Below are 22405 nucleotides of genomic sequence, written 5' to 3'. Positions count from 1 at the left end.
AAAAAATTTACGGAAACTCAACAAAAATACAGTACTTATGATCGAGAGCTTTTGGCGATATATTCTGCAATTAAATTTTTCCGATTTATGGTAGAAGGACGAGATTTAGTTGTGAAAACGGATCATAAACCATTGGTTTTTGCATTTAAACAGAAATCAGTTAAAGCTTCTCCTCGACAACTTCGACATTTAGATTTTATAGGTCAATTCACTACTGAATTAAGTTATGTTAAAGGGGACGAAAATGTAATTGCAGATGCCTTCTCAAGAGTTGAAGCAATTGAAATGCCTATTGTTGTAACCACAGAAGAATTAGCGGAAGCACAACAGGCAGATGAAGAATTAAAAAAGATAATTTCAGAAGGAAATTCGGCATTACAATTACAAAAATTGAGAGTTGGTAATACAAATCTTGTATTATATTGCAACATTTTAGAAGGTAATATTCGACCTTATGTTCCGAAAATTCTAAGGATACGAATTTTAAAAATTGTACATAATTTATCACATCCTGGTAGTAGAGCTATGAAAAAGACATTGTCTCAAAGATTTGTCTGGCCGAATATGGCAAAAGATGCTGCAGAATGGGTGAGAACTTGTTTACCTTGTCAAAAGAGTAAAATCCATCGTCATCAGAAAAATTTGCCAGAACATATACCAGTACCTAAAGAAAGATTTAATCATGTACATATAGATCTTATTGGGCCACTTCCGACTGTTAACGGATATCGTTATTGTTTAACTATGATTGATAGATTTTCACGTTGGCCTGAAGCAATACCAATTAAGGAAATTTCAGCAGATACAATAGCGAATACATTTTTCAATACATGGATTTCAAGATTTGGTACACCGTTATCTGTAACCACAGATAGAGGAAGTCAATTTGAATCACAAATTTTCAATGCACTATCAAAGATGGTTGGATTCAAGAAGATAAGAACAACTTCTTACCATCCTGCTTCAAATGGGATTGTAGAAAGATGGCATCGGTCACTGAAAACAGCGATTTATTGTCATGAAAAAGAAGATTGGACGAAGATTATACCGATTGTTCTTTTAGGATTAAGAACAGTATATAAAGAAAATTTAGGCTCATCAGCTGCAGAGATGTTATATGGACAAACTTTAAGATTACCCGGCGAATTCTTTTTGGAAGAAGAGATTCCGGTTGATCAAAGAATTTTTTTACAAGAATTGAGAGAACGCATGAAATTACTCAAGCCACATCAGACGATACATAATATTAAAAAAAAGGTATTTATACATAAGAATTTAAATTGTTGTACACATGTGTTTTTGAGAATAGATGCAGTCAAACCACCTTTAACACCACCGTACGAGGGTCCATTCGAGGTAATTGCAAGACCATCAGAGAAGGTTTTCACAATTAAAATTAATGGACAGTCGATCAATGTCAGTACTGAAAGATTGAAACCTGCCTACTTTGAAAATTCAGAACAAGATGAAAATTTAGAAGAAATTGCGGATACTTCTCCATTTTCCAATAAAGGACAACTTAAAACTTATCCTGGACCAAAAGAAAAAAAGAAAACAAGATTTGTAGAGTTCAATATTTAGAAAATATTGTCAAAACTCGGAGGGGAGTAATGTGGCGGTTGTAGATAATGTAGATTTCTGTATCGATTAATTTGTTTATATATAGTTGTTAACATTTATTTTGTTTTTGGTTTCCCTACCAACAAAAATTATTTACATAACAAATTGCTTCAGATTAAAGTAAATACTGAAAGAGATAACACGTCTTTTATTTGGAGAAATATATTACACTCCTACAGTCCTTCCACTAAGGCGCCTCCTGATGAGCGCCAGCTCAACTAAACTTGTCACATTTTTTTGCTCTATATTATCGATATCATGAATTCTGACGCTAGAAAGCCATGCCGAAATGGGAAACAAGTTTTCGCCTTTATTTCGCAACAGAATCAAGACAAATTATAGCTCAATTTGTAGCTGGAGATATTTTCTAATGCGGGCTGGTCTCGACATCATCCAGAAAACTCATCCAATGGCATAAAAATGCTTGAATTCCACGGCACGTGCATCGTCAATGTTTGGCCTAATTCTAACGCTCATATTTCTAAATATCTCCATAATCTCGTCAGCTCATGACCAGCCCGCATTAGATTGAACCTTCCTCTTTCGAATGATCCCTTTACCAGCGACAAAATATTCCTTTTTAAGGACGAAAACTTGATCCCCGTAAAACCATATATTGTCGGTAACGTAGTCACTCTACTTTTGGCAGTCCGGGCCCTTAAGTCTGTGATCAAGACCACCGTGCGACGCCACGTTCAGTTTGTACTACGTCAGAAATCAACCAATGAGAAATCAGAACGGAATCTGTAGGTTCCTTACGGACGTAATAAAACGAGTATTATGTGTCTCAAAATGATTAAAACCATAAAATAATTATTAAAATAACAAAAATATATAAAAATAATGAAATCGTATCGATTGAGAAAATATAAAGGGAGATAGGAAAGTAAGAATCGTAGTAGCGGGGCGCTACTTGTTCCAACGCACAAATATGATTGGCGATTTCAAACGAGTTACACGTTTTCCTATCTACAAACACACATCTTTCAACCAACCTCTGCTTAGTGGCAACGTTTCAATTTCCTTTTCGGTTTCAGTCGGGCAGTGAGTTGGTTCTTTCTGCAGACACTCGTGGTGTATGCGCAACAATAATGTCGTGAGTATTGAATCTTTCTATATCTCAACAATCGAACATTATAATGAATTCTTGTTGTTCAGAAAATTTGTTTCAATCTATATTGTAAACATAATCATTAATATTTATTAGAAACGAATGTGATTTCTAATTTTTAGATATTTAATAACATGATCTTTTGTTCTGTAACATTTCATGATCACATGTTCTCTATTCGTTATCGTATTAATATTTTATTATTATTTATTATACCGCCTTGCCTCTCGGCTTTCGCGAGGGTATATTTTATCCTATACATCCTGCACTTTCATCTTCCTCTCTCTCCAATTCTGGTTGTCCTTAACCTCGTTGCCGCATCTACATAAATCTGGATATAATTGTTCTTTCCTCATTTTTGCATTAATATGGAAAGATGTATATAAGAAAGGAATATATATTATGTATTAAAAACTCTAGTAGATTAAGCCTAAATATTGGGTTCAAACCAAAGTTCATAGCGGTTTTAAATTAAAATTCAAAAATAAAATTAGGATATTTATTCACAAGTTTATTCAATAACACGATAAATTACCATGAAAATGGCAAAAAGTAATAGAACAGAATGGAAAATATGTTATTGAACAAATTCATCAATAAAAATGGTAACTTTATCTTTGAACATTAATGTAAAAACAAGAGGAACTACCGTTCCAATCCAATAGTATAATGTTCATATTAATTATGATTTTGTTTAACCATATGTATTCTGATTTCTAGGTCCAAAGTATCACGTGATACTCTCTATGAGTGTGTGAATACAGTAATTCAAACTTCGCAAGATAAAAAGAGGAAATTTTTGGAAACTGTTGAGCTTCAAATTGGTTTGAAGAATTATGATCCACAAAAGGACAAACGTTTCTCAGGCACCGTCAAGTATGTTTCTACCTGACATTGAGGATTCTTTTCGGTTTATAATGGCCATTAAGTAAATCACTTTTTTTTTAAATTAACACCCGAAAAGGCTGCCTCATGCTTAGTCAGGGAGCTGGGTTTTTACCTGGCGGACCTTTACCCAGGGTCTTAAATAAATTGGGGAGGTTTTTTTACCGTTACTTTAGTTACAGGATCATGAATCATGATCCTGCTGGTAAGTTAATACATAATATGGTGCTATATCACCGATTCAAGTATATAAACCAATGTTCAATGATGGTAATTCATATTGCATGTATTATCTGAATCAGTTATGTGGATCACTTAAATGTAACTGAGAACATTGATTTTCGTAGATACTTCCATTTTGAACATGTGAGAATAATCACAGTCTTATTGTTTAAATGACCATAGCTTTTTGTTGAATTTCTTACTATTAATAGTATTTATTATTACAGAAAAATATAATTTTGCTACATGAAATTGTTTAAAATCTATAAAATAAATTAAATTCGTGTGTTAATTTTTAAAATGGTTTTGTTATTACGGTACCACATTTTAAACATGAAAACATAGTTATCTAAGAACTGTAAATTGACCTCTCAATTCTTTTTTGTTAAAGGTTGAAGAATATCCCAAGACCAAAAATGCAAGTTTGTGTTTTGGGTGACCAGCAACATTGTGACGAAGCTAAGGCTAACAATATTCCATACATGGATGCTGAAGCATTAAAGAAATTGAATAAAAATAAGAAGCTTGTAAAGAAGCTAGGTAATTCTTTATTTCTAATTATATTCGTTGAATACTGAATGTTCTAAGAATAGATAGAAATTTTCTACTGAATGATTATTGTACAGATGATCGTGCAATTCATTAGTATTCCTATCTTCCAAAAAGCACCACAGCTGATTTATAATTGCGGCTATGGTCGTCTAGTGGAAGAATATTAAATTCTGCACTTGGTGAGGGCGTTGTGTACTGTTGCAACGTACCTCAATCCGTGTCGAGACAATTTCCAAGTTTAAATTCAGTGAATACTTATGCTTATTGTGTATCGTTATTTATTAAATTTGCACTACTTTTGTTGCAGCTAAGAAATACGATGCTTTTCTGGCCAGTGAATCTTTAATCAAGCAAATTCCTCGTATTCTTGGTCCGGGTCTTAACAAGGCCGGTAAATTCCCTGGTCTTCTTTCTCATCAAGAGTCAATGGTGGGAAAAATTGACGAAGTTAAAGCCACGATCAAGTTCCAAATGAAGAAGGTATAAATTTTTATTTTAACGATAATTTAAAGATACCGTATGTTTTACACGCGCAATTTTCTAATAAATTATAAACAATCTTTCCCATTACCTTAATATAATTCTAACAAATTTGTTTACAGGTGTTGTGTTTGTCGGTCGCCGTAGGACACGTGGGAATGACACCAGATGAACTGGTACAAAATGTACATCTTTCGATTAACTTCTTGGTTTCGTTGTTGAAGAAACATTGGCAAAATGTACGTTCTCTTCACATAAAATCTTCTATGGGACCTCCTCAAAGACTATATTAATTCAATTAATATGGAAGTTCTTGAATTCTATTAAAAAAATAAAGGAAACTCAAAGTGAATTACATTGTCTGTTTATTGTAACAAATGTCCTAATATCTCTCTAAATTATTGGGAAGAGATAGTTGTATATATGTATAAGTATTAGCACCTCTGCATATCTACGCTTTTCTAAAAAATGTTACTTTAAAATTATACAGAACATCTTGATAACAGAATGTTTTATTGTACATATTGTATATATTTCATTAAAATAAAAATAATAAAATAAATATCTTCAGAAAAATATATTTGATAGAATTTTCATTTTGTATCCTGTAATAGTTACAGAAATTTCTTTTAACGCGCATAAGTATTTTGAAATAGTAAAATAATTCAGAAGAAAGTTGGACATGAAATTTTTGTAGAAGGTCTAGTGTAACGATTCTTTAACCTGGGGTTTAACACGTGTTAAAGGGTAGTACTATCATACAAATTCTATTTTTGGCTACCTTTGAGGGGACAAGTTTAAACACTCCCCTTTCGAAGAGCACGTGGTCTCCAATTTCGCCTCATAAGCAGCTTCCGGTGCGGTCGTAGAAGTAAAAATATTCCACCCATATTTTGTTTTACGATAGAACGCGATACGATTTCGATATCGCCAAATCGATTACAAAGTGTAGTTATCAATGATCTGAATTCTGGATTGCGAAACGTATACCACAGAGAAATTCTTATTTATGTGAAAACAGGTATAAACATTATGGATATATATACCATGCGGCAGAATGAACAAATTGCTACTGTGATCCTAGTGTGATCATTTATCTATTTATATTTTGTATGCATAAATAATTTCAATTATACGCTGCATTTACAATATACAGTTTCAACTAACGCGACGTCGAAACAGTTTGTCATCGTTATTAACACTAGAACGACCGGAGCAGTCAAAATGACTGCTTCCTAATTTTTTCTTTTACAATTACTGAAATTGTAAAAATGTTTTCATCGAAAATTTTTTAATGAACCTCTTCATTGAAGCACATATTACAATAAAAGTTGTATGAAGTCTGAATGGGCACAGTCTTGTCACTGTTACAAAGCAAATATACGTCAGTCGCATTTATTGCTCGGTCGTTCTAGTGTTAAAGATATAAATCATATGTAGTCAACTTACGCGATAACATCTACCTGTATGTATTGATACAAATGTGTTTATCAATTTTCTCAAGTGGTCTATGGTAACCGATTGTCGCGAAGATCTTATGGACAATCAGCGAAAAAATATTAGTTTAAAAATGATGGGGGAGGTAGGAAAGCCGTGTTGAAACTGTAAATAGTAAAGTAAACAGTAAACATTATGGTCGTGTTTGTTTAATAAAGTAGTGCAGAGTGCACTCTCAAGGGATAACTACATATAATGAACTAGAGATTCTTATCGGCGATATCAATGACCGGAGGGGGATAAATCTAAAGCTGTCAGTAAGTGGTCAGTCAATGATTATCGGAGAAAGAGTGTGAACGTACCACACGTTTTTAAAATTGTCTTTTCTAACGTCGTAAAATATCGTCGTAATGTGTTGGTGAACGAAAATGAATAAAAATGAAAAGTTGTTTCGCTTCAGTGAAATAAAGGTGATATGAGAGTATGCAGTCTAACAATGATCCGTACCAAAATATTCTTGATGGAATTATGATTGGCATGGTAATAGCATATCAATCGTGTTTGCGAAATCATTCTAAGAACAAAAGCTTTTGTCTTTTTTTGTATCATACTTACGACTTTTTGAATTGCGTGAACGACTTGAAACGACGGGAAGTGTTTACTATAGTATCGACAGTATTTATATAAATAGTTTATTGGAGAAAATGCTATGAAATCGAAGGAGATAGAATGCACAGCTACCTCGGAAAGTAAATAAAAAATGTTGAATTTTTCTTATTATAATAAATTTCCAAATTTTGATTTAAATATTTAAAATCGTGGAAGCGTTAAAGTACTTTCCATGGTGACTGTAATTTGTTAGATAGGATTTTATTAAAAAAAAAATTATTTAATAATTCTTTTAAAAATTTTTTTATTTTAATTATTTGCTATTTTATTTTATCCTCTCCATCGGGATTTTATTTAGAATTTTTTATTTTTGAATTAGTAAACAAAAGAATTTCATATAGTTACCGGAGAAAATCGGAATTTCCATTTTTTAATTAAAATTAATTTATTTTTTAGCTGATTAACATATTCATACGTCATCGCAATGACCGCAATTCGTGCGACATACAATTTTTGTAATTTTTAAATATGATATACGTTAATGTAAAAATATGTTGGAATGTTAACATTTTCATTTCGGTTTTCAGTTTTCTAAGGAACATGATATTGAAGAAACAATTGCGATACTTGATTTGCATGCTACAAGTTTTGTATGTATTAGCCAAAAACAATTCGATTGAATTAGGAGAATATGACACGACGACTTTTGAGACTAACGATGCATATGTTCAATCATCGACGAAGATCGAAGATTTTCCGGATGAAACAACAGAGTTCGATCGAAGCAAGCACCTATTGAATGATCACCTGAATAACAATGGTGCTAACATGTCGAGTCCCGACGTGCCAATCCTCGACTTCGATGAGAAATTTGAACATTCGTTTAATTCGATAGACAAGTTAAATGAACTGAACAATACAGAAAATGAACAAATGATGTGTAATTCGACAGGTACCTTTTCGTCATAAAATTAAAATATTTTTGTTAGTATATATATAGCAACTTCTGTCAACTGTTTAATCATTTTACACATTTGAAAAGTCGTAAGTTATTTTTTTATTTTATTGTTTTGCCGTTCCAATTAATTCGTTTCAATTAGTAAAATTTGACTAGTTCTCAGAATGAATAATAAATGTATTTTCTAACAAAACTAATTTTAGTTGAGTATTATTTAGCAATTGCTAAATAGAATATTTTAAACAATACGCAACGACTGCATAACAGGTCTCTAAAGGCAATCTATTTATTTGCAGTTCCAACAGCACCAATATTGTCTATGGAAGATTATTCTGCATCCAAAAATGAAATCTTATTTTCTTGGAAAATAATGAAGAACGGAAGTAATTGTATTTTGATTCACTTGAAGACTATATGTTATTACGTAGTAACTAATGGTTATGGGTATGATAGCATAAACGGAAGTGCAATGGCATCTATAAATTCCAGTATTCACAATGAATTTCTTATTATAAATTCAACAGTTGAAGAGATTAATCCATATACAACGTACTCATGTTCAGCATATGTTACTAACGAAGCAGGAAGGAGTGCATACAGCGATGCAACAAATATAACAACATTAGAAGATAGTAAGTACTTGAATGTATTGTAGTAAAAATAAAGCAAGCAATAAAAACGAAACAATAATAGGACTGATTTATATTTTAACATATAATCTTTCACTTTTTAGTACCGTCTATACCTGCATTTAATGTTACGAACGTAACGCATTCACAATTTATAATTGTATGGGAATCACCAACATATGTACCAGGAAGTCTACAAGAGTTTGAAATTACTCTTGAGTGGGAAGAACGCTTTACAGTACCGGATTGGTGTGAAAGCTCGTCAAAAAAAGTGACAAAATCTTTTGCTGCAGCAACGTTTTTTTTTAACTATGTAAAAGCAGTAGCATATACAGATTATAAAGTAAAAATCAGAGCAAAGACAAATGCAGGTTGGGGAAATTACAGTGAATATTTGACGTTTCAAACTCTACCAAAAGGTATACTCGCATTGCAGCATATTACGCGTATTTAAAAAATATCTAATTTTATTACGCCAGTGGTATTTTAGTTTCAGATGTAGTATCAAATTTTTCATTGTTGCTTACCGATGATGAAAATAATTCAGATCGTTTGGATGCTGTTTTAACATGGGGCTTCCCATGTTCCCCAAATGGAGAAATAGAGTACTTTAATGTGTCTGTATATGGGATTAGAAGTAACCACTCGCCTCATTCGTTCTCAGTTCAAAAATACATTCCAAATAATATTACAAGAAATGATATATTTGTTATCAACTTGAAAGAATTGCAAGCAGAATACAATTATAGTGTAGAAATATCTGTTAAAGTGGAAGATGTTCAAGACTTAGGAATACCAGAAAGAAGTAATATTTTGTACCCGGCTGGTAGTATGTATTTATTTTTCAATTTTTTCATGGAATATTTGTTTACTATTTTTCATACATTTTCCATATTTCTTCAGTACCGTTTCAACCAGACGAAGAGTATATAAAATCTATAACTATAGACCCATCTAAGGCACGAAGATCTACGACATCAGCCACACTTTTGCTTCCATTATTTCCTGATACAAATGGTGACATTATTTTTTATTCCATTATAGTATCGAAAGCTAAAGATAATATTGCATCAAACGCTAGATACAATTCTGCAAAGCTTACATGGCCAAACATATCTTCTTGGGAAGAATCCATGCTACAAGATTTCACAGTACTGTATCAAGCCACTAGGATGTGTTGGGATCCTTATCGTAGGTGATACGTTTTCAGAATAAGTATATAATTTTATTAAAAAATACATACGTAATTGAATATTTATGTTTTTCTGTAGCTAATTATGTTGCTGATTATGGTGACGTAAAAGCAGTGAAATATGTACTTGGCGAAGATACAAATTGCCAAGAAATTTCTTCTAACACCAATAAACGAGTTTATTGTAATGGACCTCTTAAACCGAATACATGGTACCATGTTAGAATGAGAGCATTTAGTCGTGGTGGTTATGCTGACTCTCCTATATTTGTAATCAAAACCAGTACGTAATTTACTGTAATACTTACTGTTTCGAATTTTCACTGTTAATTAAATATCTCATTTAATTCCAGATGCTGAAGTAAATATCGGGCTCGTTAGCGGAGTTGTTTTTGGTATTTTATTTTTAGGTATTTTAACAACGATGATGCTATTAGTACGCAGATGTTCACTCCAAGAGTAAGTACAATGTGAATTTTGTTCAAGCTCAAATGTTTCTTATAACGACAAAATCCGTTTTAAAATATATACTAATTTACTAGTGTAAATTTCAGATATTTAATCATGATTCAAAATTATTATGGTTTTACATACGCTATATTCACTTTATTAAATATTATACTTTTTGAAAGATATTCTCTTTTAGATTATCAGTGTATGTATGTACACTAAAAGAAATGACCTGAACATTAGTGGGAAATAATCAATATTTCTCTTGTGACTCAGAAGATCACTATAGTTAGTAACAACAAGGTCACTAAATGCAGATGTCAACTACACATATTAAAATATACATTGCACTATGTTCAGTAGCCATCAAACTTACTTAGTCATATAGTAAAACTTGTTTCATTACAATTACTGTGTCCAATGTATGTGGTGTTGTTAAATGTCAAAACAGCAGACGTTTTGTCGTAAAGTTTACAGAAAAATATTAGCATACAATTGTGACCTTGAGTCTAGAGAAAAATGCGTTTCCATTGTCTTCTTTTATAAAGTTTGCATACTGTTTCAATATTTAATTTGTATTTAAAATTTATTCGGCAATTAATTTATACTTCTTTTTGTAGAATATGTAAATCTACAATATAATGTGTTAGTGATCTTTTTGTTAATGTTGTCATGTAAAACACATTTAAAAGGAACATGTTGATATAATTAGAAAATTGATTTGATATTATTTATTTTTGTGTAGAATACTTCAACGATTTCTGCATTCTAATATGTCCAAATCACCAGTTCCTGTACCTTTTTCGAAGAAGAAATTTATAGCACATTGTCAACAACTTATTGACAATCCAGGAAAATTAAGTAACGAGTTTCAATTGCTTCAAACTCTTAGTTTGGATCTGCAGATGCCAACAAATAATGCCTGCTTACAAGCTAACAAAAAGAAAAACAGATACTCTGACATTTTGCCTTGTACGAATTTATATTTAAATGATTGTGTTGCAACTAGGTTAAACATGTATCACTAAATATGTTTCATGTTTCTAGATGACTTTTCAAGAGTGAAATTACATGTAATCGATAATGATCCTAATACCGACTACATCAATGCATCTTTTATACGTGTAAGTAGATTGAAAGATTGACACACTACAATAAATATACTGGCCTTACACTTTATACATAGATAATATTTTTAGGGTTATACAGGGGAAGATGAATACATAGCTTGCCAAGGACCAAAGGAAGAAACAACATTTGATTTTTGGAGAATGGTGGAACAGTATAATATTAACATTATAATTATGCTGACTCAATTAGTTGAAAAGGGCAAGGTAAGGTGAAAGTATTGATAATGTAGTAAAATATACATACAATTGAAGTGGTGTTAGAGGTATATAGTGTTAGGGGAAACAAAAAGGGATAAGATCCGTTTTTAAAGGGTGACCATTTAATTTTGTCTCTGACTGATGTATAAATAGAAATGTAAAATAAATATTCTTTTACAGGAGAAATGTTATCAATATTTCCCAACAATTAGAGAAACTTTTAAATATGAAGACGTGACTATAAAGTGTATAAGTGAACTAGATTATAGATCCTATACACAAAGAACATTGGTGTTGCAAAAGGTAAGCATTTTATATTTCATACAAAATATGTTTGTACTCCGAATGGTTTTGATTATAAATAATATATTACAGGAAAATAAAAAACGACATATAATACACTTACATTTTAAAGATTGGCCAGATCATGATGTCCCAGAAGATTTTGATCCAATGATTCATTTCTGCCAAGTTATACGTCGTAATCTTCTGGCTAATAAAGGATATATTGTCATTCATTGCAGGTAAAAATATTTAAAAACATTATACTATTAAAATTGTTTAAATTCCGTAGAGCTAAAATATTTTTCTATAGTGCAGGAATTGGTAGAACTGGCACTTTAATAGCAGTGGATATACTTTTACAACATTTACGAGATAATAGAAAGTTAGATGTATTTGGAACTGTATACAGATTGCGACATCATAGAATAAATATGGTACAAAAAGAGGTAAGAAACCCAAAATATTATACTTTACGCTTGTGTCAGTAGTGATTATACACTAATTACATCTACTATCATTTTTCAGAGTCAGTATGCTTATATATATAATTGTATAAAGCAAGTTTTAAAGAATCCGTATTGTTTAAAATCTTGTAAGTTCGTCATGTCACGTAAAATACAGTTTTCATAGTTGAGTGTTAGTTTTATAAAGATTTTATATTTTTTACAGACAAGCCTCCACCTATGGATCCGTTAAATGAAAATACATCCAGAAAGTCAAAAATGAAACCAAATTCAAGTTCAAATCTAATCAATAACATTGCAATATGTAATAATTTATTGTGAATAAGTTTTATCTAAATATTTATATATATCTATTTGTGCAATATTTTCGTTTTATATTTATTTTGTATCAAAGAACTAGAATATCGATCAATACGTACCAGGATAATGTACAATATAGTGAAGAACAAATCAACTTATTTGGACACTAAGAACGGTACATTATAAATCAATTTGTGTCATGGATCAATCTACATACATTAATATGGATCATTCAATGATAATAGATTATTTTGTGTTCAATAATACATGTCAGTCATCATGTGCAGAATACTTAATTTACACATATGAATGAACTAGTAATACTGAGAGTTGGCATTTAAGTTGCATTCGTATAGTCTTAGAAACTAGAATTTAAATGATAAAACTATAAAATAATTTTTTAAGTAGTAGTACTAATGTAGAGTGATATTATCAATAATATGAAACATCTAAACACTGCATATGTAGATTTTAAACAGTGTCTACCATCTGTATGTCAGATGATTGCTAGCCAAAGTGTATTATAGTTAGAATGTGTACACTCTGCCTACTCATTATCTGGAATGTGGACTGTACATACATTGTTTCAAATATAGATCTAATGATGCAATTGCTGATTTAAAATTATAAATTTAATTCATAATGTAAACTCAAAGTTTAAAGTGAATAAAAACACAAGAAAATAAATTGCTCTTTTACTATTGTATACATTTAAAAATAAATTACATATAAATATATATGCATATCATATAAAGTTATATTTATTTATACTCACAACATATTGTCACTTGTCAGTAGAAACTGATTTACCACATTTGTTCATCGACACATCATAGAAATTAATATCTCTGTTTAACTCTAACATTTTAATAAATTAATAACGATATTTTGTGGAATAGTCTTTGGGCGAAACAACTAAACCTCTTCCTTTTCTGGCACCTCTATAAACTGTTTCGATAATATCAATCATTTCTTGTTTATCTTCTAGTGTCCAATTTATTTTGTTATTATTTCCTGTCCCCAAGTCAATCATTATATGTTTGTTTCTAAAGAAAAACATAACTGTACAAGGATCGTACAATTCATACCTATAAAAATCAAAATTTATATTCATTTTAGATGTACCACTGCTATATAGTCTACCACTTAATTTCATAATATGAAATATCAGTAAAATTATTTTCATTTAAAAAAATTATTCTTTAAGTTACTTTACTGTATAAAAACTATTTGATGCATAGTTCAATTTTTAAAACTTACATTTTGTTAAAGTCAGGTACTTGTGTAATATCAACTAAATAAATCACAGCGAAATTTTTAACCTTTTCAGCGATGTTATACAGAACTTCATCCATTTTCATACACATTGGGTCCCAATCATGGCCAAATCTAATAACCTAAATAAACATCAATATCGTGTAATTCATTGACAAAATTTATTCAATATAACTGTCAAATAATCTAAATACGAGTAAAAATTTTAGTAGAACATAATATAAAACTTACAACTACTCTATCTTCTTCGGAGAGTATTGCTTGATCCACTTGCCACCCATTGTGAAGATGTGATAACATATAAGACATTGTGCCGTCTTCTTTTTGTAAAATATAAATTAAATAAGAGAAATATAAATTTGTTTAGGTCAAGTTTGAAATCACACTTCGAACGCTTCCTGATTTTGTATCACATGAAATATATTCTTCTTAAACAGCAAGAAACACGAGAAAAGAATTGTTTAATTTATTATCTTTATGTTTAAACCGCACAATTCATATACGTGTTACACTGTGTCACACAGAATAACACTATGTATAAACAAACTGTTCACTTCTCCAAACCATTGATCAACACATGGATTGATGTACAACTCTGCAGCCACAGAGAATGCTCTGTGCTTATTGGCTTACGTACAGTGATGAGCTATTGGACGGTTTTTCGCGCATATGCGTCCAGTAACGTATCCATATTGTGGAGAAAGTAGTGGGGCATTATTATTGGCGGGAAAATACCGGAAAAGTCCAAAAGGAGACGACGAGTCAAGCATGCTACGAATTTTTGGTAACTTATTTTTAATATTTGAGTGACATACACATGTTATACATTCCTTTTTGTAAAATCAAATCATAACAAATTTTGCAAAATTATGCAGGGTGACCAAGGTATCCCATTTTAGCCAAACCACAGACGAGTTATAAAGATAGACCTATCATCGTATGGGACTTCGTGTCTCATGTTCTGAAATATCGACTGTTCAAAAAATCAGAGGTTTTGGTGTGCCCTCTACGATTTAGAGTGGTGAGTTTAGGAATTATATTGAATTACAGGTATCGAAGGCATAGTTGCCAAACCACATCGGAGAATATTCGTCGCATAGTTGCCAATTGTTGCCAATTTACTGTTACTGCCGTGTAATGCACAGCGCGTATTTCGGCTATTTTCCAAGTTACAGTCGTAATTCTCGAAAAGTAAACGAAACGAGCTATTACTTTGCTATTACATGATTAATTCAACTTGAATATTTCATCTTTGTTTAAATACAATGCTTTCTGTTTCTATACTCATTTTAAAGCTAAATAAATGCTTTTTCAATTTATAAATATATATATAAATAAACTTTTATTTATTGATAGTAAACAAAATAATAATTGTTGTTGAAAATTTAAATACCTATTTAGCGCTATTTATATCTTGAAATTGATTCATATAAACTGTTGTTGGCTTCTTTGAACTTTTTGCTATCAAATACAATTTTCAAAAAGGACGGAAAAATATTCAAAAGATTGTCAAAAAATATTTTAATGACAGTTGTTATGCGAGGTTCCATATTCGTTACAAGTTGCGGCTTGTCTGTTATTATATGTTAACATTACATATACAATTATCAGTTCTTTTTTCCAAATATTTTCATAAGTTGTGCAAGAATTTATTAATTATAAACAATAAATAGCGCTAAATAGGTATTTAAATTTTCAACAACAATTATTATTTTGTTTACTATCAATAAATAAAAGTTTATTTACATAAATTGAAAAAGCATTTATTTAGCTTTAAAATGAGTAATAGCTCGTTTCGTTTACTTTTCCAGAATTGCGACTGTAACTTGGAAAATAGCCGAAATACACGCTGTGCATTACACGGCAGTAACAGTAAATTGGCAACAATTGGCAACTATGCGACGAATATTCTCCGATGTGGTTTGGCAACTACGCCTTCGATACCTGTAATTCAATATAATTCCTAAACTCACCACTCACATTTTTTGAACAGTCGATATTTCCGAACATGCGACACGAAGTCTCATAAGATGTTAGGTCTATCCTTATAACTCGTCTGTGATATTACACGAATTATTATTATTACCGTATCACATATATAAGTGAATGTCCATTTAAAATGAATTTATTGTACATCTACTTATAAAGTTTTTTTAAGCATTTTTTACTTAAAGTTCAGACATTATTTTGCCTACTTATTGTTGGATCATAGAAATAATAAAATCTTATGTGTGAAATTATAAAAATACTTTATTAATAACAATAACACACATTTTAAATACAAAAAATTTGTTGGTAGGAATGAGTAAAGTGTACGTCCGTTTGTATGTACCCAATTATGTAAAGAGTATTGCTGTAACAATAGTACAGTACAACATAGAGAGACTTTTCATTCTATTATGAAGTGAACATATACGATCAATATTTTGTGTAAGGCATCGTCTTTAAAAAATTCGAATTTGGATATTTTTCAAGTACATGTACTGTTAAACAAAAATTATTTGATTCATGAATTTGATTCATGAATTTACTTCACGCACAAATGTTAATTTTTTCAAAAATAAGATCTTGTGCAAGAAGTTTGTATGTTTCTTGATTACACTGTCTAACAAAATAAAACTTTTTCCGAGTTTTGCAATATCTGTTGGTGATTCTTATACACTTTGTCATTCTAAAATCAAATCCGAAAGTAGAATTGCTCTATACTTGACTTGAACTTTCTCGCGTGTTTAATTTTTGCGTAACACGTTATTTTTGATCAAAATCATGCATTTTTACAAAAATCAATATTTTTTTAAAACGTTGCGTGATAGAGCAATTCTGCTTTCGGATTTGGTTTTAGAATGACAAAGTGTATAAGAATCACTCAACAGGTATTGCAAAACAATTTTGGTGTTAGACAGTGTTATTGATTAAGGCATCCTTCTATATCTAATTGTGTCATCATTACTGTCACATTTTATACATAAATATTACATGAGTAAAATTATTAACCCTTTCGTTACGGGTGCCGACTATAGTCGGCGGCCACGAGACGACTTGTGTGAACGGGTGCCGACTATAGTCGGCGTTCACGAGACAACCTGTGTGTACGGGTGCCGACTATAATCGGTACAAAGTGTACATACAAGACAATCACAAAGTGGCGTTGAAAGACGTCAGTCCGAACATCGAAAACTACCGACATGCAGTGTCGGTGTACACTTCGCGACACGGTGCCCCGTTCAGTGGCGTCATTCCAGCGGAGCGGGCTGCCGTAAGGAAAGGGTTAATATTGCTGAGGAAGTTAAAATTGAATTTAAACAGAATAATTATTGAACAGTAATAGAACTGAAACAGTTCATACGATCCTGAGGAAAACTTAACATTCTTACTCCATATATCTGCTAATTTTTCGTTCTTCCAATTAGCAGTACATATACATACAAATACATTTAGTGCAATATTTATATACAAATATGAACATTCTTACATAAATATAATTTAATAATTTTCATAACATTAGTCATTGTTATGTTGATATATGCATACATATATCTTTATCTGTATAAAAAAATTAATGTGAAGTTTTTCATGTTCAGTATACAACTTCAAAAAATGTGAGATTGTAGAGAGTATAAAATATAATGGCCATAAATCTCAAGGAAGATTGATAAGTTTTAAATATTCTTGAATATTGTCTACTACAATAATGGTAAACTGATGTAGAGTAGATAAAATAGCTTTTATGGTACGAGTTTTAAGTAAACATCTACAGGCAAATACAGGCAAATTTGCGCCTGAAATTTGCAATTCATTACTTTTTTTACAACTTATTATCCCGCTTTTTTAACAACCAAGATTTTTAGTAACTACTAAGTTGTCTATAATAAAACAAATTAGTATAATACAATGATTTTCAGGAAGCTATATATACAGGGTGAGTCACCTAACGTTTGCACCTCAAATATCTTTGTTGTTTCTAAAGATACGTAAAATATGGTAAGGACAAAGTTGAATGGTACAATGGGGCTGACACGATGCCATAAACAAATTTTGTTTTTATGTCATTTTTTTAGAGATATCAAGGTGACCTTCACTTTTTTAAATGGAACCACCCTTTTTTAAACACCTACAATGATAGTCCCTTTCATTAGGAACTCAGTGGCAATTATTATTCCAAGGTCATTCAAGGTCACAGACAGAGAAAACGTATAAGATTTAGAATATGAAAGCAGAGTACGTTTATCACGTTTGAGACTTGTAGTAAATAGTAAACATAGTATGGTCGTAGTTAAAGTAAACATACTAAGGTCCTTCAATGTTATTGTTATTCAGCATTCTTATTTACTATCAGTATGTTCCAAATGCGATTCCGTCATATTCAATGACTGAAAAGTGTGATATGATCACGATTTACTGTGAATGTAGACAAAATGCAGTGGAGGCCCGATTACTTTATGAACAAAGGTACCCCGAGCGAAACACTCCTTCTAGACAGCCTTTCATTAGTACGTACAGGTTGTTTCGAAGTACTGGAAGTGTACATGCAAGGCAGCACAAACAGAAGAATCCCACGACTAATGAAGACAATGAAATTAATATTTTAGCAGCTATAGCTGTCGATCGTCACGTGAGTACGAGAAAAATTTCCCGGAAAGCAGGCATAAGTCAAAGTAGCGTAATACGAATTCTGGCCCGACATAAATTTCATCCGTTCCACATATTGCTCCATCAAAAATTGCATGGGATTGATTTTCAAAATAGAATTAACTTTTGTCAATGGGGACTGCTTCAAAATCATTCATTTTTTTCTAATGTCTTGTTTACGGACGAAGCAACATACACTAATTATGGCCCAATTATACATTTATAAAATACAGGTATTCTGCTTCCATATTTTAGTTTCATACGTTTTTTCTGTCCTTGACCTTGAATGACCTTGGAATAATATAGTCACTGCATTCCTAATGAAAGGGACTGTTATTGTAGGTGTTTAAAAAAGGGTGGTTCCATTTAAAAAGGTCAAGGTGACCTTAATATCTCTAAAAAAATGACATAAAAACAAAATTTGTTTATGGCATCGTGTCAGCCCCATTGTACCATTCAACTTTGTCCTTACCATATTTTACGTATCTTTAGAAACAACAAAGATATTTGAGGTGCAAACGTTAGGTGACTCACCCTGTATACATATATATATATATGTACTAAAAAATATACAAATTTCTTAACGGTAGAAAAACGAATAGTTCTCAGGAATTAAATACTATGCTGTTGGTCCAAGTGTGCGTTTAACAGTAAAACTTTTAGTTTTACTTGTCTTCCGGGTAGTTACTACAATTATTGCATGTCTCGGTATTCTCATTGCCTAAATTATTAGGCAGACATACATTAACAAAGGTAGTGCTAAATTGTCGATTTGATTCGTTTGTGCTTCAACGTAAGACACAGCAAAGCATAATGACAGCACTCTCAAAAGTAACCAGTAACCATATATGTAACCTATTTGAAAAGTAAATTAATATTTTAGTAATGTATCATATAATTAACCTTTTCGTCTATCGTCTAACCAAATTTACGAACGTAACTTTTAATAGCATGGTGTAATGTAATTTATTCTTTATTCTAGTTGTGAAAAAGATACAAAGAACAAGACAATCAGTAACCATGACAAAACAGATATACACTGCTCTAGAGCAGTAAAAAATCATTACAAAATTTTGACGGATGACTATAGTCACTGCTAGTAACGAAAAGGTTAATAGTGGTATAAACGCACAAAGTATAAATCATACTATTTTTAGAAAAAATATTAATAGTAATCGAATTAATTGACAAAATGGTTAAAGATATATAAATTATTCTTCACAAGAAGATTCTCAACCTTCATGCAATGCATAAGCATTGTATATTTCACAAAGTATGCTACTTTTTTCTATTCTTAATATATTGTAAACAAAATGATACTTTAAATAGCGTATACAGCTCAATGATTGTTTATTACATATTGTGGAATCTCCTTGTTAGTACCACTATTTATAAATTAAATATAAAATAATGAATGCATACCCATAAACGTTAAAGCGCATATCAATACAACTTGACTGAATATACAAGCAAGTGTTCCTTCAATGGATTTATTTGAATGACTCCATTTATGAAAGCCCCACTTACTACCAATAATGCTGGCAGTAGTATCACCTACTCCAACTGTTAAAACGCCACTAAATAAAGCCACCAATGGAATATTGTTACTGGGCATCCAAATTGGAAAAGATAGACCAGAAAGTAGGTACAATGCCGTCAAAGAAATCAAATTATCTTTTTCATCAACATATACAGAAAATCCTTGTTCTAATATCTCTCCAAGAGGTGATATCCTCAAGTATCTTACTAGCTGAAAATAAGCAACAATAAAACAACATATATAAATGAAACTACACGTATATACTCTGTAAATATTTGCAGTGTAAAAAAGTTAGAGTCAATATACCTCAAGAAATATGAATAATCCCATTATTACACCACTAGCAAAATATAACAATGTTTGTTCGTATATTAAACCTGGTATGTACACAAGTACAGCTAATATGTGAAAAATTTTCCTAATTGAAGTTGTCGCCTGGAAATTCCATAATGTTTGATACGTAACTGCAATTATGGCTAATAACAAACAAATAGCCCAATATCCAAACAGGATAATCTGTAACATTCAAAGATATTAGAAATCATTATTTGTTTATACAACGATTCAAACACACTTAATAATTAGTGAAACATACTTTACGTCTTGAACTAAACATATACGAAAACATCCATGTCAATGGATTTTGGTCTAATATGCTGTGCAATATTGGTAAAAAAATGATTAGTAATAGAGTAACCATCATTATGTAAAAGTATTTGGTTACACGAAATATTGGGAAGTATCCACATAGTAAGCATATAGTGATTATATATAATATTGCGACCTGAAATTGTATGGTATTAATAGTTGTTTAGAAGTGATTTGTTTAAAACAGAATTGTAGTCCATTTAAGATACCTGTAACAAAACTGTAGCAATATCGTCATCATGTATAGGTGGTAAATGATATCGTAATGGCAAGTTTGTCACCGAAGACATTATGAATAAGATACAACCATGTACTACTGCTGTCGCTTCCCCAAGTGTGAAGCAATTAGGGAAAGTAGACATCAATTGCATAATACTCCAGGTACCCAAACTTCCTACAGTCACACCCCATGTGACACTCGAGAGTAGTCCTGTTCTTATTTATTGAATAAAAATTTAATTTAAACAATGCATACTGTATGATATTTAATAGATTCAAAATGTAAGAGATTAAATTATATTTTTTTATTTCAAATAAATCATGAAATATTAATGAATAATTTGTGAATTGTCATACCTTTATTTGCTACAAGAAGGTATAACATTGATGTTACAATAGCTGGCAAAAAATATATAACTTGGAAATCTCTGGCCACAACTTTCTTCGTTGACAATCGTAAATACAAACATATTGAACTGATAACAAGACCAACACCAGTAAGACCCACAATGAGGCAAATTTCAGAGTAACTGGTATCCTCTTTTAGCAGATTTAAAATTGCGCTGAAACCTACTAACATTCCAAGCCATAATCCAATGTTGGCGTTTGCCCTAAAAATATTTTCAAATATGTATTATTATTATATAAATATTTCTATAAATTTTTATTTTCATTTGAGATATAAACTTAAAATATTGCATAGATAATTAATAACATGCTCGTACTAAAATAAATATATTGAAATTTATAATCTCAAAACAGTTTTTTGCTCAGCATGTTTATTAAGATTTCAAATATATTATTGTTACACATATCTTTTGCTTTTACTATTTATATTTTTATCATATATGTTTTATAAAAAAATATCCTTGAAACAGAAGAAAAACTAGTAGATACTAGTAGATAAAAAAATTAATTTTAGTTTCACATAATTTAGGATTTTCTCAGAAAGCCATTAATGATCGTTTACCCAATATAAAACGCAATTTCGTTAAATAATCACATTTTTATTAGATTTCGAGGTTAGGCATATCATATTTTATTTTGAAATAACTTCGAGTTTACTCACCGATGTCCAATCCCATTTGTGCGCAAACTTTGTAATATGTTTCCTTCGAAGTAGACGTACTTCTTTACAAGAAAATCCATTATTAAGAAAGTGAAAAAACACACGTTTTATACAATTAGTAGTAACGACATATCCTGTCTTTTGGAATGGAAAATGGGCGATAGTCACTGGGAATATCATTCCTTTTCCGTGTATCTTTTATACATACGTGTATGCATGTATGTGTATTTAGATCCGTACATCAAATGTAGCAGAAAACAATAAGATAACGTAATGAATAATAATGAATTGCTGTCACGAATACCGAATACTGAATACTGTCACGAATTCCATTTTTATGTAAATAGTACATCATGTTTCAATTTTTTATATACGTTTCAATATTCTATAGATCACTTTATTGATAAATATGAAACAACATTTGTGGTTAAATGTATTTTCAGGTTCAAAAGATGCAAACTTAAAATAATACATAACTAAACGAAAACTATCAAAAAATGATA

The 22405-nt window shown here is 30.9% G+C and overlaps 4 protein-coding genes and 1 long non-coding RNA gene across 12 annotated transcripts; 2 read left to right on the top strand and 3 right to left on the bottom strand.

Moving 5' to 3' along the window:
* Positions 1–2577: 2577 nt before the first annotated feature.
* On the top strand, positions 2578–5222 carry Rpl10ab (ribosomal protein L10Ab). Its single transcript, XM_076787546.1, has 5 exons — positions 2578–2716; positions 3452–3607; positions 4230–4378; positions 4698–4870; positions 4993–5222. The coding sequence occupies exons 1-5, from the start codon at positions 2712–2714 to the stop codon at positions 5161–5163; spliced, it is 654 nt and encodes a 217-aa protein (XP_076643661.1). The 5' UTR covers positions 2578–2711; the 3' UTR covers positions 5164–5222.
* Positions 5223–5552: 330 nt separating this feature from the next.
* LOC143353925 (tyrosine-protein phosphatase 10D-like) lies at positions 5553–12644 on the top strand. Of its 5 annotated transcripts, XM_076787518.1 has the most exons (16): positions 6498–6847; positions 7504–7868; positions 8171–8506; positions 8608–8922; positions 8994–9332; positions 9407–9694; positions 9775–9978; positions 10049–10154; positions 10891–11117; positions 11193–11269; positions 11345–11479; positions 11654–11776; positions 11849–11997; positions 12069–12204; positions 12284–12350; positions 12428–12644. In XM_076787518.1, exons 2-16 carry the CDS (start codon positions 7517–7519, stop codon positions 12541–12543), a joined length of 2970 nt encoding a protein of 989 aa, XP_076643633.1. In that variant the 5' UTR covers positions 6498–6847; positions 7504–7516; the 3' UTR covers positions 12544–12644. The 5 variants fall into 5 exon arrangements, with proteins under 5 accessions (XP_076643632.1, XP_076643630.1, XP_076643629.1 ...); XM_076787517.1 differs by lacking the exon at positions 6498–6847 and adding an exon at positions 5553–5891 and having other exon boundaries at positions 11654–11997; XM_076787515.1 differs by having other exon boundaries at positions 6496–6777; positions 11654–11997.
* On the bottom strand, positions 9364–10107 carry LOC143353944 (uncharacterized). 2 transcript variants are annotated; one of them, XR_013082234.1, is made up of 3 exons: positions 10004–10107; positions 9606–9688; positions 9364–9508 (listed from the first exon to the last, which is right to left on the bottom strand). It is a non-coding gene; the product is annotated as an uncharacterized LOC143353944 (long non-coding RNA). The 2 variants fall into 2 exon arrangements; XR_013082233.1 differs by lacking the exon at positions 10004–10107 and having other exon boundaries at positions 9606–9742.
* Positions 11762–14355, bottom strand: Dim1 (thioredoxin-like protein Dim1). 3 transcript variants are annotated; one of them, XR_013082231.1, is made up of 5 exons: positions 14029–14355; positions 13783–13919; positions 13298–13610; positions 12642–12731; positions 11762–11966 (listed from the first exon to the last, which is right to left on the bottom strand). XR_013082231.1 is itself a non-coding variant. In XM_076787553.1 (3 exons), exons 1-3 carry the CDS (start codon positions 14104–14106, stop codon positions 13397–13399), a joined length of 429 nt encoding a protein of 142 aa, XP_076643668.1. In that variant the 5' UTR covers positions 14107–14355; the 3' UTR covers positions 13204–13396. The 3 variants fall into 3 exon arrangements, 1 of the variants encoding a protein (XP_076643668.1); XR_013082232.1 differs by lacking the exon at positions 12642–12731; XM_076787553.1 differs by lacking the exons at positions 11762–11966; positions 12642–12731 and having other exon boundaries at positions 13204–13610.
* Positions 14356–16031: 1676 nt separating this feature from the next.
* On the bottom strand, positions 16032–22187 carry Dolk (Dolichol kinase). Its single transcript, XM_076787526.1, has 7 exons — positions 21903–22187; positions 21191–21444; positions 20824–21044; positions 20562–20750; positions 20273–20482; positions 19849–20176; positions 16032–19281 (listed from the first exon to the last, which is right to left on the bottom strand). The coding sequence occupies exons 1-7, from the start codon at positions 21980–21982 to the stop codon at positions 19148–19150; spliced, it is 1416 nt and encodes a 471-aa protein (XP_076643641.1). The 5' UTR covers positions 21983–22187; the 3' UTR covers positions 16032–19147.
* Positions 22188–22405: the final 218 nt, after the last annotated feature.

This window comes from Halictus rubicundus, chromosome 5 (assembly GCF_050948215.1).
Source record: "Halictus rubicundus isolate RS-2024b chromosome 5, iyHalRubi1_principal, whole genome shotgun sequence".
NCBI lineage: Eukaryota > Metazoa > Arthropoda > Insecta > Hymenoptera > Halictidae > Halictus > Halictus rubicundus.
The sequence above is the reverse complement of the archived record's forward strand: the minus strand, read 5'-3'. Positions and strand labels throughout refer to the sequence as shown.

Coding starts and splice junctions, on each gene's coding strand:
- Rpl10ab (XM_076787546.1), top strand. Junction 3,608..4,229: donor CGTTTCTCAGGCACCGTCAA/GTATGTTTCTAC, acceptor TTTTTGTTAAAG/GTTGAAGAATATCCCAAGAC. Junction 4,379..4,697: donor GAAGCTTGTAAAGAAGCTAG/GTAATTCTTTAT, acceptor CTTTTGTTGCAG/CTAAGAAATACGATGCTTTT.
- LOC143353925 (XM_076787517.1), top strand. CDS start 7,517: ATGATATTGAAGAAACAATTGCGATACTTGATTTGCATGCTACAAGTT. Junction 7,869..8,170: donor AATGATGTGTAATTCGACAG/GTACCTTTTCGT, acceptor ATTTATTTGCAG/TTCCAACAGCACCAATATTG. Junction 12,351..12,427: donor TCCGTATTGTTTAAAATCTT/GTAAGTTCGTCA, acceptor TATTTTTTACAG/ACAAGCCTCCACCTATGGAT.
- Dim1 (XM_076787553.1), bottom strand. CDS start 14,106: ATGTCTTATATGTTATCACATCTTCACAATGGGTGGCAAGTGGATCAA. Junction 13,920..14,028: donor CCGAAGAAGATAGAGTAGTT/GTAAGTTTTATA, acceptor ATGTTTATTTAG/GTTATTAGATTTGGCCATGA. Junction 13,611..13,782: donor GTACCTGACTTTAACAAAAT/GTAAGTTTTAAA, acceptor TGATTTTTATAG/GTATGAATTGTACGATCCTT.
- Dolk (XM_076787526.1), bottom strand. CDS start 21,982: ATGGATTTTCTTGTAAAGAAGTACGTCTACTTCGAAGGAAACATATTA. Junction 21,445..21,902: donor ACAAATGGGATTGGACATCG/GTGAGTAAACTC, acceptor AAATATTTTTAG/GGCAAACGCCAACATTGGAT. Junction 20,177..20,272: donor GATTATTCATATTTCTTGAG/GTATATTGACTC, acceptor GCTTATTTTCAG/CTAGTAAGATACTTGAGGAT.